This window comes from Balaenoptera acutorostrata, chromosome 19 (assembly GCF_949987535.1).
Source record: "Balaenoptera acutorostrata chromosome 19, mBalAcu1.1, whole genome shotgun sequence".
In the NCBI taxonomy this organism is placed as follows: Eukaryota; Metazoa; Chordata; class Mammalia; order Artiodactyla; family Balaenopteridae; genus Balaenoptera; species Balaenoptera acutorostrata.
This window is the reverse complement of record NC_080082.1, coordinates 52590191-52606228: the sequence shown is the minus strand read 5'-3', so window position 1 is coordinate 52606228 and position 16038 is coordinate 52590191. Positions and strand designations below refer to the sequence as shown.

Sequence of the window (16038 nt, the reverse complement as noted above, 5' to 3'; positions counted from 1 at the left end):
GGCTCAGGAGGAGACAGTCACCGGCCCAGGTCATACAGCAGGTAAAAGGCCAACTCCAGGTCTGATTCTAAAGTACCAGCTGAAGCTTAGCCACGTGGAATTCAAGTTCTTCCCAGGTTGAGAAAAAGACTATCACTTCGATTTATGTGGGTTTTTATTGTCAGAATCTGACCCTGAGTTTAACCTTGGGAACGAAAGGCACTAGGGTCTAAAAATTAGGATACCAGATTAATGAAGAGTTACTAAAAATAAATAAACCCATGGGAATTCCCTGGCGGTCCAGTGGTTAGCACTCCTTGCTCTCACTGCCAAGGACCTGGGTTCAATGCCTGGTTGGGGAACTAAGATCCCACAAGCTTACTGCTGTGCTCTGTGGCGTGGCAATAAATAAACAAACAAACAAACAAACAAACCCCCAAAATACCACCATAGATAACAGTTAGTAAGGAAGGTGTCAAAATGTACCCAGTGATTTATATTTCTTTAAACCTTGTTGTAGGATTAGATAGTTATAAGGGCTGGAAATGTCCACTGGGGTCACTTAATCCAGCTTCTCTTTTCTCCCTTCCCCCATTTTGTAGGCACGGTACCTGGAGCTCAGAAAGGTGTAGTTTGCCAAGGTTATACCCTACAAGGCAGCCCTGGGAGCCCATGATCCTGACACCCACTTCTACACGGTTAGTGGGCTAACAAAGAAGCCAAAGAGAAGCTTGGGGAAGAGAACTGTGGGGAGAATGAGATTTGGAAGCAGATCAGAGCGTACTGAACGGGGTCGGTCCTCACCTCATAGTGGGGATGCTCAGGGCGCATGGCCTCAAACTGGGGAAGGCTTTTGCTGAACCAGGTAGTGACCGGGCGCTGCATGTTGATGGCAAATGGCTCAAAACCTTCCTGGAGGCCACAGATGGCAAAGAACCGCAGGGAGCTCACATCCTGGCCCAGGTTCAGGTGACCCACCTGGCCAGGTCCCAAGCTGCAGACGGGCAGGAAGCCTAGTGGGAGGGGATAGATGGGCAGGGGTGAGGATAGATGGGCAGGGCAGGGCAGGGGCAGCCATGGGGAAGGAGGTGCTGTGGAAAGAAGGGATGGAAGAGCGGTGGGCTGGAGGGGACAGCGTAGGGTCAGGTGAGACGGAAGAAAACCAGAAAGGGGCCACAAGGCCAGCCCTCACCATCCCCAATCTCAATATCCCGGAAGGCTGTTTCAGAGCCTGAATCGGACATGAGGACCTCGCCGTTGAGGGTGAAGATAATGGTGTTCTCTGTGAGGTCGATCATGCAGCCCACGACATCACCTGACTGCCAGGGACGCCCAAACAGTTCACTGCCCAAGTGCCAGCGCTGACCCTGTGAGGAGGCAAGGGGAAGATGTGGTGCAGCAGAGACACGCAGAGGAATGGAGAGATGCAGAAGCAAGGGGAGACGTAAAGATACAAGTGTCAGGTCCAGGGCATGTGGGACAGAAGAGGGTTCACCCCCACGGTGTCCCCCATCTTACCCCACGTTTGCATACATGATCCTTAAAGGATAAGCTTTCATGCTTTCCCCTCCCACTAATCTCTGTATCTCATCCCTTCTGCCTGGGTTCTCTATTGTTTCCATGACTGGGGCTGGGGTTACACAGACCACCAAAGTGCTAGTGGAGGGTTGGGGACAGCAGCAAGTAGAGGGGTGGAAAGGAAAAACTAACCTGTCAATGTCCCCCATACGAACCCAAATATACCCATATGCCCCCAGAATAGATAAATGGATAATGAGATGGATGGATAGGAAGCAGGGTATATGGCTGGATGGAAGAACGAAATGAAAGCTGAGAGTCTACCTGGGTTGATGCAGGGAAGGAAGAAAGTGTAGACAGACACATAGGTAGATGGATGGGTGGATGGATAAATAGATGATGTATTTATGCATTAAATTATTGGATAGATGAATGGATAAATGAAATCACAAATTGATTAAACAGGTGAATTGCTGAACTAACAACTACATGAATAGATGGCAACGTGGATGACTAAATGATTCTTTGGACAGATGAGAAGGATGGATGAATGGACAGACGGATGGTTGGATAGAGAGATGGATGATGGATGGACATATGCGTGGACAGAGAGAGGGAAGGATACGTGGAAGAATGATAGATGAGTGGGAAGGTAGAGTCAGAGATGGGCGGACAGAGTGAGGCACAGGTAGAGGCAGGGCTGGAGCGTGTGAGCTGTGGGAAGGACCACAGAGCCTGGCAGAGTGGAGCCCAGGGAGCTACCCACGCGGTGCCCATTGAAGACATAGGCCAGCTCATCAGCTCCCAGCTCCACGTCAGGCCGCAGCTCAGGCCTCGCCCAGCCCACTCGCATCTCGCCGGTGGTGACTGCCTCAAACTCGAAGTACCAGCGGCCGCTCTGCACCACATAGGATTTCTCTGCCCTGAAGATGCGCACCCGGTCCCAGCGAGACTGCCTCTCCGCCTGACCTACAGATGGGGTCAGGCAGAGTCAGAGAGGCTGGGTTGGTGGGAGAGACCAGGAAAGGTGAGGGCCTTTCAGGGGCTGGGAGGAAAGGGACAATTCTTGGTGTTAGGGAAGAACTGGGGAATCTCAGAGCAGTCACAGAGAGGCAGGAGGGACCCACTGAGACTTCTCCTCCATCCCTCTGCAGTCAGAGCTTCACAGAGGAACTAGTGACAGAGGCATGGAGGAAGAAAGTCCGGTCAGTCACGGTCATGGTCTGGGGTGAAGGGTCAAGATTAAGGTCAATGGTAAGAATCAAGGGTTGAGAGCAGGATCAGGAAGAAAGAGTCAGGGTCAGGGAGGGAATAGAAATTGCGGCTGGGGACAGCGGTTAAGAAATTGAAAGTTGAGGACCACAGTCAGGGTTAGGGGTTGAGGCTGGGATTGGGGGGTCAGTGATAGGTCAGGAGTCAAGTTAGGAGTAGGGATTAGAGGCTCTCTAAGGCCTTGGTTGGGTAGCTCCATGTTATAGCTATAGTCGAGAGGTTAGGAGTTAGGGGTCGTAGCTGGGGGTCAGGAATTGGAGTCAGGGTCAGGGTTAGCGCTCACTGGGTTCCTGGTCTGGCTGTTCAGTATTGCAGCCGTAGCCCAGGCAGGGCTCGAGTCAGGTCAAGGTCAGTGGTCAAGATCAGGTTCAGGGTCAGGGACAGAGTGTCAGGGTTGGGGGGAGAGGGTCAGTGCTGTAGATGTAGCCCATTGAGAGGCGAGTTGGGTCAGAGATCAGGAGTCAAGGGCCGGGGTTAGGGTCAGGGTAGGGGTCAGGGTCAGGGGCCTGTGGTCAGCACTCACTGGGCTCCTGGTCGGGCGGTTCAATGTTGTAACCGTAGCCCAGCAGGGTGCGCACGGCCTGGCAGAGGCTGTCCCGGTTGCTGCGCTTGGTGGCTTCGTCCAGCAGGCGGTAGGGCACAAGGCGAGGGTTCCGGCGCGCAGGGATGTCCTGCACAGAGCTGTAGGTCCAGCCCTGGGCCACTCGGTCTCGTGCCCACACATTGTGTCCGTTCTCTGCCAGCCGGTCCACCAGCATCGTCTGCGCGGGCGTCAGTCTCACGTGGCTCAGGTCCAGAGGCGCCGGCTTGTACCCATTGCTCATCATGTACCTGCGGGTGTGGCGGGGTTCGGTGGGACAAGACCCTCACCTCCACTTCTAGGCTCTGTGCTATGGGATCCCTGACTTCTGACCCTTGTCCTTAGGATTCCATCATCTTTAGCCTTGAGCTTTGAAATTTCTGACCTTTGGTCTCTGACATCAGGGTTCTATGACTCCCTTAAATAAGCTTTGATATACTTGACTTCTGACCCCAGGATCCTGTGACCCTAGCAAGGGCTTTGACTTCACTGACCTCTGGCCTCTGTGACCCCTTCATCTTGATTTTGGGAGCCTCGTCTCTCACCCTGGAACTCTCTGACCCCTCACTTCTAACTTTGAGGCTTCTTCTCCGATCCCAGGACCCTATCATTCCAAACTCCTGGCTTTGGAGTTCTTGACCTTTGAACCTTGGCATCTATCCCCAGGACTTCTGATCTCTCATCTATAATTTTAGGATCCCTTACTTACAACTCTAACAATTTCTCACCTCTTTCCATTGACCCCTCACCTCTAACTCAGAGATATTACCTCTGTTCTCTCATTTTCCCGGACTCCATGGCAGACCCTGACCCTGGGTCCGACTCACTCCCACTCTCTCTCTGGAATGCCTAACTCCGCATTCCTGACACCTCCCCAGGACACTCACCACTGACTCCAGAGCCCCGACCCCTGGGCCTATGACCTCCACCCTAACCCACAGCCCCTTGGTTTCTGACCTCAGCCTCCCCCCACCAGCCCTCAATTGCTCCAGCCCTCACCACGGCATCCCCGGCCCAGGCCGCCCACACTCACGTCTTGGGGAGTTTTGTCTTCTTCAGGTTGTCTTCCGCCTTCTCATCCGCCATGCCCACATGGCAGCCCAGCGCCAGCAGGGTCCTGGGGCGGGGGGTGGGGGCAGGGGGACAGGGTCACCCCACGTGGCCTCCCTGCCGCTGGCGTCCTCTCCCCCAGCCCAGCTCCCCTCATCCCCCAGCCCCTGTCAGCTCTGTCTCTGGGTCACTAGCTCTCTCCACCTCTCTTGTTCTGGTTTTCTGGGCGTCTGTCCCGTCTCTCTCCATCTTGGTGTCTGTGTCTCTCTGGCTCCTGACTCTCCCTGTTTCTCTGTCGTTGTATCTCTTTGACTGTGTTTGTCTTTTCCTGTCTGCTTCTTTCCTTGTCTCTTCCCTCTCTTTCACTTACTGAGCATCCCTCTTTATGCCTCTGTCTCTTACTTGCCCTCTGTCAGTTTCAGCCTCACAATCCCAGTCTCCCTCTCTCTCTCTGCCTCTCTTTTGTCTCTTTCTGTCTGTCTGTCTCAGTCTCGGTCTCGCTCTCCCTGTCTCTCCTTGCCCTCCCGCCCAGCGGTCACTCCCTCACTTGAGCGTCTCCCCCGACATCTGCAGGTTGTAATTCCTCTCGGGCTCCGGTAGGCTGTGGAAGTCCACGAGACACGGATGCAGCCTCTTGTTGTCATCCCGAACCTGGAGAAACTCCAGAGTCAACTCCTCGGTTCCCCTTCCCTCCCCAGCACTCCCAGACTGTGACCCCTGGCTTCCCCGACCCGTTCTACCACCCAAGGAGCCCCTGGTGTCCCAAAGTCGCTTCCCCCAGCCGCCAGCCCCTCCCAGTTAGTGAGCAGTTGCCACTCCACCACAGCCAGCCTAGCCTCTCTGCCCCGCGCTGCACGCAGCCCCCTCACCGGGCCGTAGGTCCAGCCCTGCTCAATGCGAGTCAGCGCCCAGAGCTCATGGATGTTCTCCGCCAGCTTCTCCCGAATACGCTCCAGATGGGGAGGCAGGACAATCTGGGGGCAGGTGACATTGGTGAGGTCCCTGCCTCCCCTCCAGTCTGCGTCGTGACCCCTCTTCCCGAGAACACGTGCGAGCCCTGAACAGTTCCCCAGAGAGCTCTTTTGACCTTTCCTACTGCCGAGCCTTGGTCCCCATCACCTCACCCTGCCTCCAGGGTTGATGTCCAGCTGAGTAAGGACTTAGCAGCCTCAGAATTAAGGAACTATCTGGGAATGGGTCTGTCTCCCCCTGTGGGCTGGGAGCTCCGTGAAGGCAGGGCTGGGGCTGTCTCTGTCTCCAGCATTTTCCCAGCCCTGTCCAGCCCAGAAGGGGATGCTCGTGAAATGTTTGCTGAATGAATGGATGAGTCTCTTTCCTTCTCTGTGCAATGAGAATCAGAACAATATTAACTCATGATACTTACTTTATAAGGGTTCAGTGAAATCATTTACATAAACTACTAAATGTTATATACAGTGGACCCTCAAACAATGTGGGCTTGAACTGTGTGGATTTTTTTTCAATAAACATAAATACTACCTGTATTTTCATTTTACAGATCTTTAACTAAGTGTGGGGAAAAGCTTGTGTTTGATTAGAGATCACAATATGCGGAATCGAAAGAACTGGGGCTTGAGTCCTGATTCTATCCTAACTATTTTAGCTTCCTGCCCTAGGGTGTGTCATTTACCAATTCCTTTGTTTTTAAGACAGAGAGAGCAGTGCTGGGACTTGCGACCGTGCCGGGGTCGGTGCCCCTAACCCTCTCGCATAGTTTGTATAAATGCATGGCACGTGGCAGGTGCCTAGTAATATTTATATTGTTAGTGTTCTGCAGGCAGAGATAATGATGGTTGGACCAGGGTGGGATGTGGGGGGAGAAGGGATTGGGAGGAGGCGGAGTGGACAAGCCCTGAGGCTGCCAGGTGGGTGGCGGAGGGGAAGGGTGACATCCAGGAGGAGGCCCAGGGCTCTGGCCTGGCTACAGGGGGATGGCAAGTTCACCCCTGCAATAACACTACTACCACCAATAATGACAGTAACTCTACTGAGTACTTACTGTTTCCTCAGGGCCATGCTAAGCACTTCACATGTATTAATTCATCTAACCTTCACAACAATGCTAGAGGGAGGTTCTCTCGTTCCCCCCTTTTCCTCACAGGTGAGGGAACTGAGGCACAGAGAAGTGAAGCCACATGCCCACGGTGACATACTGAAAGTCAAACCCTTGTGATCAGGCTCTTAAACAGGACTTATATTCCCTCCTATAGGGACATGCCTGGAGGGAAGGTGGGGAGCTCAGATTGGGATAGGAGGAGTGAGAGAGGCGTGGAATAGAAAAGATGCCCAACAAATTGTGGTGGATAAGATCACAGGCTTTGGGATCAGACTGCCTGGGCTCAAATGCTGTGTGACTTGCACAGGCTGCTTAACCTCTCTGGGCCTCACTTTCCTCAGCTGTATATTGGGGGCAATAATAGTCCTTTTTAGGGAATTCCCTGGCAGTCCAGTGACTAGGACTCCGTGCTTTCACTGCTGAGGGCCCAGGTTCAATCCCTGGTCGGGGAGATAAGATCCCACAAGCCACTCGGAGCAGCAAATAAATAAATAAATACTTTTTAAAAATTAAATAAATAAATAATAGTCCTTTTTTTAGGGGACTATACTGAGGACTCCCTGAAACCGAGATTCTGCCTTGAGAGATTCCTTTGCCTCCTCTCTGCCTCAGTTTCCCCACCTGTTAAACAACAGGGTCCCCAGCTTCCAGCTCCGCTCCCCATCTCCCTGGCTCCTAAGGGAGTCTGCCTCTCCAGGAAACCCTTGCAGAGCAGGCAGTACCTGGACAGTGTCCACAGGGCAGGGCACAAAGTCGGTGTGTGAGAGGCAGCGGCTGGGGCCCACCAGGTGGGGCCCCCGGGGCCCTTCCCGCCGATACTCCTTGATGGGCTCCAGATGGAGTCGCTCTCGCGGGAGCACAGCCTCATGACAAGGGGAATAGCCAGGTGGAGGGAGGAACTTGAATTCGCCGTGGCGGCCACCAAGGAGGAACCGCACCCTAGGTGGGACAGTGGGGGTCACTAGTGAGGGCAGTGTACAGAGGAGAGTCTGCACTCAGTGGGGGGGAAGGGAGCAATCTTGGGATCAGTGGAAGGTTCTGGGGAGGCCTGAGGTCACTGGACAGTCATAGCGTCATGGAGGTCATTTAGGAGTCAGGAAAGTCTAAGGTCAAAGAAAATGTTGGAGGCCAATAGGAATCTCTGGAAAACCAAAAAAGGAAAGTGGGGGTCAGGCCACTGGGGAGTTAATCCAAGATCATGGGAAGGTCCTTTGGAGGAGGTCCTGGATCAACAGAGCATTTAGAGATACCAGAAGGTTTGGGGGAGACCAAGAAGAAGGTCATTTGGAAGTCACTGAGAGTCTGGTGTAACCTTGAGAAAATCATAATCGCCACTGAAATGGTGAGTAAGTCATTCACAGAGCTTGGGGTCACTGGGAAAAGACTGGGCCACTGAGAGGTCTTTGAAATAACTGTGGTCGTTGAGAGGTCACTGGGAAATTATGGAACTATTAGAATATCGTTGGGAGATGCTGGGGTCATAGAGAAGTTGTTAAGAGCATGGAGTCACTGGGAGAGTCCCAGATCACTGGGAGGCTTTGTGGTCATTGGAAGATCACTGTCAGATTCTGGAATCATTTGGAGGTCATTGGAATGGCATAGAATCATTGGGAGAGTCAGAGGTCATCTGGGAGGTCACTGGAAGAAACTTATTAATCATTAGAAGGTCATTGTGAAATTTGGGGGACACTTGGAGACTGGGGTGAAGCTGAGGTCATTGGGAGGGTCTGGGTCATTGGGAGGACACTGAGAGTGTCTGGGATCATGTAGAGGTCACTGGGACCTTCATGTAGGGGTCTGACCCGTCAGTCCTGAGAGAAGGCTGCTGGGTCCTGGCCCCATAGAAGGCCATGGCGTGCTTGCAGAAGCTGTCTCAGGACAGTCCCAGGTCTGGGGACTGGCCAGGGGGCTGGGGCAAGTCCTTACTTGACACCAGCTGAGAAGCTGACAATGGGGAAGAAGAGCCCATCAAGGTTGAAGGCCTCGAAGACACCCTGCACAGGACAGCCATTGATGCGGAAGGAGATGGACGGCACGCTGAGGTCCAGGCAGCAGCTGACCACGTCCTCGGGGGCCAGGAGGTGCTGCCCTGGGGAAGTCACCAGGCGTGGCACGTGTCCTGCACCAGGATCACCAGGGAGAAGTCAGAAGTCAGAGGTCCAATGGAACCAATGGTCTCAAGAGACAAGGGGCAGGTATTAGAGGATCCTATGGGGTCTGGACCTTAGAAACTCTAAGGTCAAGTGTTCCTTAGAGATTAGAGGCAGAGGTCAAATTTCCCCTGAGGTTAGGTTCCTGAGAGGTGTGGGGGTCAAAGATTAAAGTCGTCTTGGAGTTAGGATTCTGGAACCTTTGGGGGCATAAGTCAAAGATCAGAGATCATAATAATCGGGGCAGTTTTCTGGGATCTCTAGGGTCAGAGATCTGACATCCTCTGGGGTCAGAGTTCTGGAGGCTATGAAGAAACAGGTTCGAGCCATGATTCTGAAAGCTCTAAGGTTAGGGTCTTGGGAAATGAGGAGTAAGGGGTCAAAGTTAGCCTGTTTGGGGGGTCAGGATCCCAAGAACCCCAAGGCATGTGGTGAGAGCCTAGAAGCCCTGGGTCAATGGTCAGGGTTGAGGGTCCCCTAGGAGGGTCCAGGTACCTGTCCAGAGATGCAGCCCATCAAAGCCGTAGGAATAGAGGTCATCGCCGACCCCGTTGCCGCCCCAGCCCTCGCCGCCCCCAGGGTACGGGCTGTAGCCCTCAGTGAGGGCCCAGCCCACCCGCAGGTGGGTGGCCTGAGCTGTCAGGAACGGAACCACCTCGTCCACCATCACCTCAAAGTACCACTTGAGGTACTGCGTGGAGCCCTCTGCTCGGCCCACAAAAATGTTGGGGCGGATGCTGTAGGAGAGACAGGACAGGAGAGGAGGATGAAGGAGAGATGGAGAGGAGACCCAGGCCAGTGGGGGGTGGGAGAGGAAGGGAGAAAGACAAAGATATACATACACAAGAAAAAGAGAAAAGCAGAGACACAGAAACAGAGAGAGAGAGCAGAGACAGAGAGAGAGAGGCATCAAAGGACAGAGAAGAGAGAGATGGGAGAGAGACCGGGAAAAAGAGATGGAGGAGAAAGAGAGAGAGACAGACAGATGAAGACAAAAAGAGCAAACACAGAAAGAAAGAGGGAGGAAGAGACAGAGGCAGAAATGGAGCAGAGAGAGCGGACAAGAGGAATGAGAAGCCAGGGGTGAGCTGGGGACAGCTGTGGGGACCGGGGTGGGACATGGAGGAAGGCCCATCCACCTGGGTGTGGAGTCTGAGTCAGGGAGGGGATTGAGAGGTTCTGAGTTCTGGGGTCAGGGGTTAGGGGCCAGACCTGGTGACAAAGTTGATGAGGTTTGTCTGCAGCAGAAGCTCGCGGCCAGGGAGCAAGTTCTCAGTGATGAGATCTTGGTTGGAGCGCACGGCCACGCCATTGCACACACACAGGGAACACAGCACATCCAGCACCTGGAGGTCAAGGTCAGAGGTCAGGGTGTGAGGGCACCTGGGCTGGGGGTGGGGGTGGGGTTGTCCATGGAAGACCCAGAGTGGGAAACCAGAAGGATGATATGCCAGGATGGGAGATGGAGCTTTTGACTGAGAACAGGTGGTGAAAGTGGGAGTTCAGGGGTCACAGAGAGAGATCGGGGTCAAAGAGAAACATCAGGCAAGAGACGGGGGCCGTATGAGTTGGGATAAGACATCAGCAGTGTAAGAAAAGAGAGACTGAGGAATTCCCTGGCGGTCCAGTGGTCAGGACTCTGAGCTTCCCTGGGTTCGATCGTTGGTTGGGGAACTAAGATCCCGCAAGCCACATGGCTTGGCCAAAAAAAAAAAAAAGACTGGAGTAAGAAGTCAGAGGTCAGCGGGAAGACTGAAAGGGTCGGTCAGGGAGAGAGCACAGATGAGGTTTAAATCAGTGGAGGTTGCGAACTTGCGTCTTCAGGGGCCAGGTAGATAATGTAAATATGTGAAGTGGTTAGAAATAATTCAGTGGGAACCAGTAGCACTTGGGGCAAACTGGAGAGTGTCTATGCAGCCCCCCTAAAGGCTACAAAATTAGAAATTGAAAAAATACTTCAAAGGGTTAATGAAGCACATCTGTGGCCCAGAATCCATTTAAGAACCATGAGTTTGAGACCTTTGTGTTGAGACGGAAGCTTGTGGTAGAGGAATCCAGGTAAGAGATAAGATGGGGAAATGGGGGCAATTTGAGGGCCATGGGGAAAGGTCAGGGTTCAGAACTCAGGGGATAAGAGGTCAGGGATGAGAGGCCAACCTTGTGGTTCCTCCCATGCTTGTCCAGGAGGGAGATGATGGACTTGATGTGGTTCTCCTGGATGATGTTCAGGACCTCGGGACTCTCAATCAGGACACAGTACAGCACCTCCAGGATCCCTGCACACGGATCAGAGTGAGAGGTGAGGCGGCTGCAGCCCTCCCGTCCCTGCAAGTCCCCATCCCCTCCGCCTGGGTTCTCCTACCCGAGGAGGCCTCCAGCCGATCCAGCTTGCTGACCAGCCAATCCAGGTTGTTGGAGAAGAGGGCACAGTTGGCACGATTGCCACGGATCAGAGAGGCTGAGGGTGGAGAGAGGGGTCAGACCCAGTAGGACTGCGAACCTGGGGTGCTCTAGGGGGAGGCAAGCCTGGGGCCCCTCACCCAGGATTTCATAGAGCAGGTTCACAATCTCTTTCCAGGACTCGGCTGCCTCCTCCCCGGCAAATTCGGCAAAGTGGGCAGCAGTGGTGTAAACATTTAGGCGGTCGATGCAGTTCAGGACCAGGGAGAGCATCCCCTGGGGTAGAGAAAACAGGGGGTTTCATCACAGGATCCCAGGCCCTCCCTTCCTTGCCTTTCTTGGACTTGCTAATTCATATTCCTTCAGCAACTAGTGACTGGGTGTCCCCAGGTCTAAACCAGAGCCGTCTGTGTGCACCTTCACTCCCAACTCTCTCCTCTCCTCCTCAGCTCTCCAGACCTGGCCTTGTCCCACTCTGCCTCTGTCCCCAACGTAATACATCCCTATTAACATCAGGACTGAATCTGTGCTTCTCCTTCCAGTATTTTCTTTCCTTCCTTTCCACCTCCAAGGACCCTACTCCTGGTCCCATTGGCCCAGCTCACTCTCCACACCAACCATCAGAGAGGTTTTTTGCCTTCTCTCTCTTTCTTTTTTTAAAAAACATTTTAACCTTTTGTCTTCTTTTATTTTGAATTATAACAGACATACAGAAAAGCACGTAAAACATATACAGTCTATTCTTGCTTTTCGTAGTAGTTAGGTTCTGTAAAGTCGCCGTGAGCACTGAGTGAATCCTGAGGACCAAGGCTCCCAGGGGAAACACAGGGGGTTTCTCTGAGTCTCTGAGCACAACATTTTCATCAATCAGTCAATCAATACACACTCTCGTTTTATGTGCGTTTCTGTTTAAAGACACTAATTTAACAGATGTTGTTGATTCATTAACATTAAACTCACAACCAACAGCACTGTAACTCATGCTTCAGTGAAGCTTTTCTTTTAACACATATTTTCTCAGTAAGGCACATCACAGCCTTCTTGCGCTTAGGAACACTAGACAGCGCTTCGCCACTGTGCTTAGGGGCCATTTTTTTTTTTTTTTTTTTAACGTGGGATCTTCCCGGACCAGGGCTCGAACCCATGTCCCCTGCATTAGCAGGTGGATTCTTAACCACTGCGCCACCAGGGAAGCCCTAGGGGCCATTTTCATCAGTGAAATTAACAAAAAGCACAAAAATGTGAAAAGTGTGGCACTAAATACACCACGAAGAGGACACTTGTTTACAGGTGAGAGTTGAAATAACAAGGCAGATCGTCGCCTTGTTCAACCTCAGCTGGAAACACAACATCAAATGACTTAAATTTTTGGCCTCTCTGCACATGTCCACAAATGACTACAAATATTCTGCAAGCATTGATTTGGAGGTTGCAAATAAATTTTAGCAAGTAGGCATATCTGCAAATACAGAATCTGGAAACAATAAAGATCAAATGTATATGGTTTCACAAATAAATATGGAAGAACACTTGTGTAACCATGACCGAGGTCAAGAACGAGAGCGTTGCTAGCCTCCCAGAAGTCACCTCGATGCCCCTCCTGTTACACAACCCTCTCTGCTAGGGATAACCGTTATCCTGACTTTTATGGAAATCCTTTCCTTGTTTTTCTATTTTTACTACCTATGCATGCATTCGTAAACAGTCTAGTAAAATTTTGGCTGTTTTTGAACTTGAGATGTACAGTAAGTATTCTTCCGCACATGGATTCTTTTGCTCAACATTACTTGAAAAAAAATTTTTTTTTCTATTTATTTATTTGGCCGCACTGAGCGGCTTGCAGGATCTCAGTTCCCCGACTAGGGATCGAACCGAGACCTTGGCAGTGAAAGCGCCGCGTCCCAACCACTTGACCACCAGGGAATTCTCTCAATATTACGCTTTAAGATTAAGAGCATTGTTTCATGGGGTTGTCGTTTGTTCATTTTCATTGCTGAGTAGTATCCATAGCCATCGTACGGATATGCCACATGTGTGGATTCGTTCCAGTGGTGGTGGACAACTGGGCTGCTATGATAATTGTCGTATCTGTATCCTGGGCCCGTAGTAACAGATGCAGTGCATCAACCAGTTGGAGTCACACACAGTGGCTCTGCCCCTAACTCGTTGTGACTTTCAAAGACCTAACCCTTCTGCAGCTCCCAAACCGCAAGTCCTCACCGTGGCCTGGCCTTTGTCACCTCTCTGTGCTCGTCTCCTCCCACTCTTCCCCTAGCTCACCCAGTTCCAGTCATCCCGGCCTCCTTGCTATTCTGGAAGCTGCCAGGCCCACTCCCACTTCATGGTCCGTGGACTTGCTCTATCTCCCATCTGTCCCTCCCTCAGGTGTACACACGGCTGCCTCTCTTCATTCAGGTGACCCTCCCTGACTACTGTATTTTAAACTGCAACAACCCCAGTACTCCCTACCGCTGCCCCGCTTGCTTTTTTTTTTTTTAATATTTATTTATTTGGCTGCGTAGGGTCTTAGTTGCGGGGCCTAGTTGCAGGATCTTTGTTGCAGCATGCAGGATCTTTCGTTGTGGCATGTGGGCTTCTCTCTAGTTGTGGCGTGCGGGTTCCAGAGCGCACAGGCTCAGTAGTTACGGCACGTGGGCTCTAGAGCGCACAGGCTTAGTTGCCCCGCGGCATGTGGGATCTCAGTTCCCCCACCAGGGATCGAACCCGCGTCCCCTGCTTTGGAAGGCGGATTCTTAACCACTGGACCACCAGGGAAGTCCTTGCCCTGCTTTGTTTTTCTCCTTATCATCATCTAATATACCACATAATCCTCCTATTTTATTGCTCATTTATCCTCCCGCCCCACGTCAACTCCATAAGGACAGGGATTTTTGTCTGTTTTCTTGACAGCTATATCCCCCCTGGTAAATTTGTTCAGCAATGGCTGTTATTTAATCTCTCTGCGCTTCAGTGACCCATCTGTAATATGGGAATTACAATCCCCCATGGGGTTATGGGGAGGATGTCAGGTATATAACACCCATAACACACAGTAAGAGCTAAATTCAAAGTAACAATAACCACTGACACTTATTTAGCATCTACTATATGCTGTGACTGTTCTAAACACTTTGCATATACTAATCCCACTCCATTAGTAAGTTTTGTTGTTGTTACTATCGTCATTTCTAGGTCTGCCACCCCCATCACAATGGGAGCCCCTGGAGAGGAGCGGGGCCAACTTGGAAGCCTTTAAATGAACATGCTCCCCAATCACCCTGAGGAGACATCAGACCCCGGACCTTGGTGCAGCCCCAGTCTTCCACCCCTCTCGGCCCCTCGCACTCAGACTCCGTGCTGAGCGGAGCCCACCACGTCTGCTCTCATAACACACAGACCCCCAGCCTCTGACCCAAGCTGAGGTCCCGCCCTACACTATCCTCCCACCCAAAAGCCCACCTCTCTGGCCCTGCCCCCCACCATGCCCCACTCTGGTTCTATCCTCCCACCCCGCAGGCCCTACCCCTACAGACACCGCCCCCTGAGTGTAGTAGCTCAGCCTCGGACTTCTTCCCAGGCCTTGCCTCCACTGGCTTGCCTTGGCCCAGAGCTTACCCTCACCCCGTCCCGTCCTCCCAGGAGAGGGAACAAGTCCTGCCCCCGCCTTCAGGTTCCGGTTCCACCTTGCTCTCACAGGCCCCGCCCCTCACCAAAGCCTCGCCCACCAACCCGCTCCGGACCCGCTTCAAGGCTCCGCCCCCTCGCGTGTCCCCTACGACCCGCCTCCCCGCCCTGTTCACCCAGGCCAGGGCCTTCCTCCTGCCCCTCCACCTGCCCCGCCCCCTCTCAGACCACTGCTTCCCCGGGTCCGGCAGGCTCCGCCCCTCTGAAGACCCCGCCCCCGCGCCCACAGACCCCGCCCTCCCGGGCCGCGGCCTCACCTCCTCCTGGAAGAGGCTCTGGCGGTTGCGCAGGCTGCGCAGCTTGCTCTGCTTCTCCTCATGCTGCAGCTCCTCGGAGGGTGGCTCGAAGTAGCCGATGAGGTCCTGCAGGCTCAGGATGACGCCCTCGAGAGGCAGCGCTGTGCCAGCCGGAGACCCCGAGCCCCTCGGCTTTCCGCTGAAGCTGTCCAGGCCCCTGCGGAGACGGCGCACTTATCAGTGAGGGTCCGGGAACACTGTGAGGGTCCCGCCCCCACCCACCCCCAGTCCCTGCCAGACTCCCACAGACACACCTATTTAACAGAGAGAGAGACTGAGACGCAGAGAGAGAAGGGCATTGATTGGCCCGAGGGGACACAGTGGCCAAGGGCAGAGCTGGGCCTGGGACCCACGCCTGCGTAGGGACAGGTCATGAAAGCAGAGGTCAGGGCTAGGGAGGTCCAGGGTCGAGGGTGTCAGGGGTGTGAAGTCAAAGTCATAGCTGTAGAGGTCAGATTAGGGGTCAAGTATGTAGAGGTCAGGAGTTTGTGTATGTAAGAGGGGTGAATGTCAGAGGTAGAGATTAAATGGTCGGGCGCATGAACACCAGGAGCGTGGGGTCAAGGTGTGGCCTGGCCCCCCAGGGCAGAGTGGGCGGGGTGGCGCACTTGATGAAGTGGTTGTAGAGGCCGCCAGTGCTGTAGATCATGCGGGCGGCCTGGGATTCCTCCTGCTGACAGCGGGTCAGTGACAGAGTATCGTCCATGTGGCCCTCCTGGTGCAGAATGGCCTGACAGTGGTGGGAGAGAGACGTCAGGAGGGGGCTCAGCCACCCAGGGCCATGCTCCCCAGGCCTCCACCCAGACTCTAGCCCCCAAATTGCCCCCATCCTCTACGGAATCTCTCTGCCAGCTCCGCCCCCAGTCCCTCTTCATCTGTCCCTGTGTCTTTCATTCTCAACCCCTCTCTTTTCCCCCCCTCTAGGTCTCTTCTCTCACTCTCTGTCTCTGTCCTCTTTGTTTCTGTCTGTCTGTCTTTGTCTCTCTCATGCCTATCCCATGCTCTGTCTCTTTCTCCCTGTCTCTCCCTCTC

General features: G+C 53.2%; 1 protein-coding gene across 4 annotated transcripts in view; it reads right to left on the bottom strand.

Annotated features, from left to right (window-relative positions):
• The window catches only part of RYR1 (ryanodine receptor 1), a 116732-nt gene that overhangs the window by 88290 nt on the left and 12404 nt on the right, over positions 1-16038 (bottom strand). For all 4 annotated transcript variants that reach the window (XM_057533766.1, XM_057533767.1, XM_057533764.1 and 1 more), the window contains 16 exons: positions 15615-15736; positions 14968-15163; positions 11167-11302; positions 10989-11084; positions 10784-10902; positions 9839-9972; positions 9122-9363; positions 8403-8595; positions 7199-7415; positions 5269-5373; positions 4947-5050; positions 4383-4466; positions 3293-3600; positions 2264-2466; positions 1172-1346; positions 784-992 (listed from right to left, as the gene is read on the bottom strand). In XM_057533766.1, coding sequence (XP_057389749.1) covers positions 784-992; positions 1172-1346; positions 2264-2466; positions 3293-3600; positions 4383-4466; positions 4947-5050; positions 5269-5373; positions 7199-7415; positions 8403-8595; positions 9122-9363; positions 9839-9972; positions 10784-10902; positions 10989-11084; positions 11167-11302; positions 14968-15163; positions 15615-15736 — 2643 coding nt within the window. The remainder of the gene's footprint in view (positions 1-783; positions 993-1171; positions 1347-2263; positions 2467-3292; positions 3601-4382; positions 4467-4946; positions 5051-5268; positions 5374-7198; positions 7416-8402; positions 8596-9121; positions 9364-9838; positions 9973-10783; positions 10903-10988; positions 11085-11166; positions 11303-14967; positions 15164-15614; positions 15737-16038) is intronic.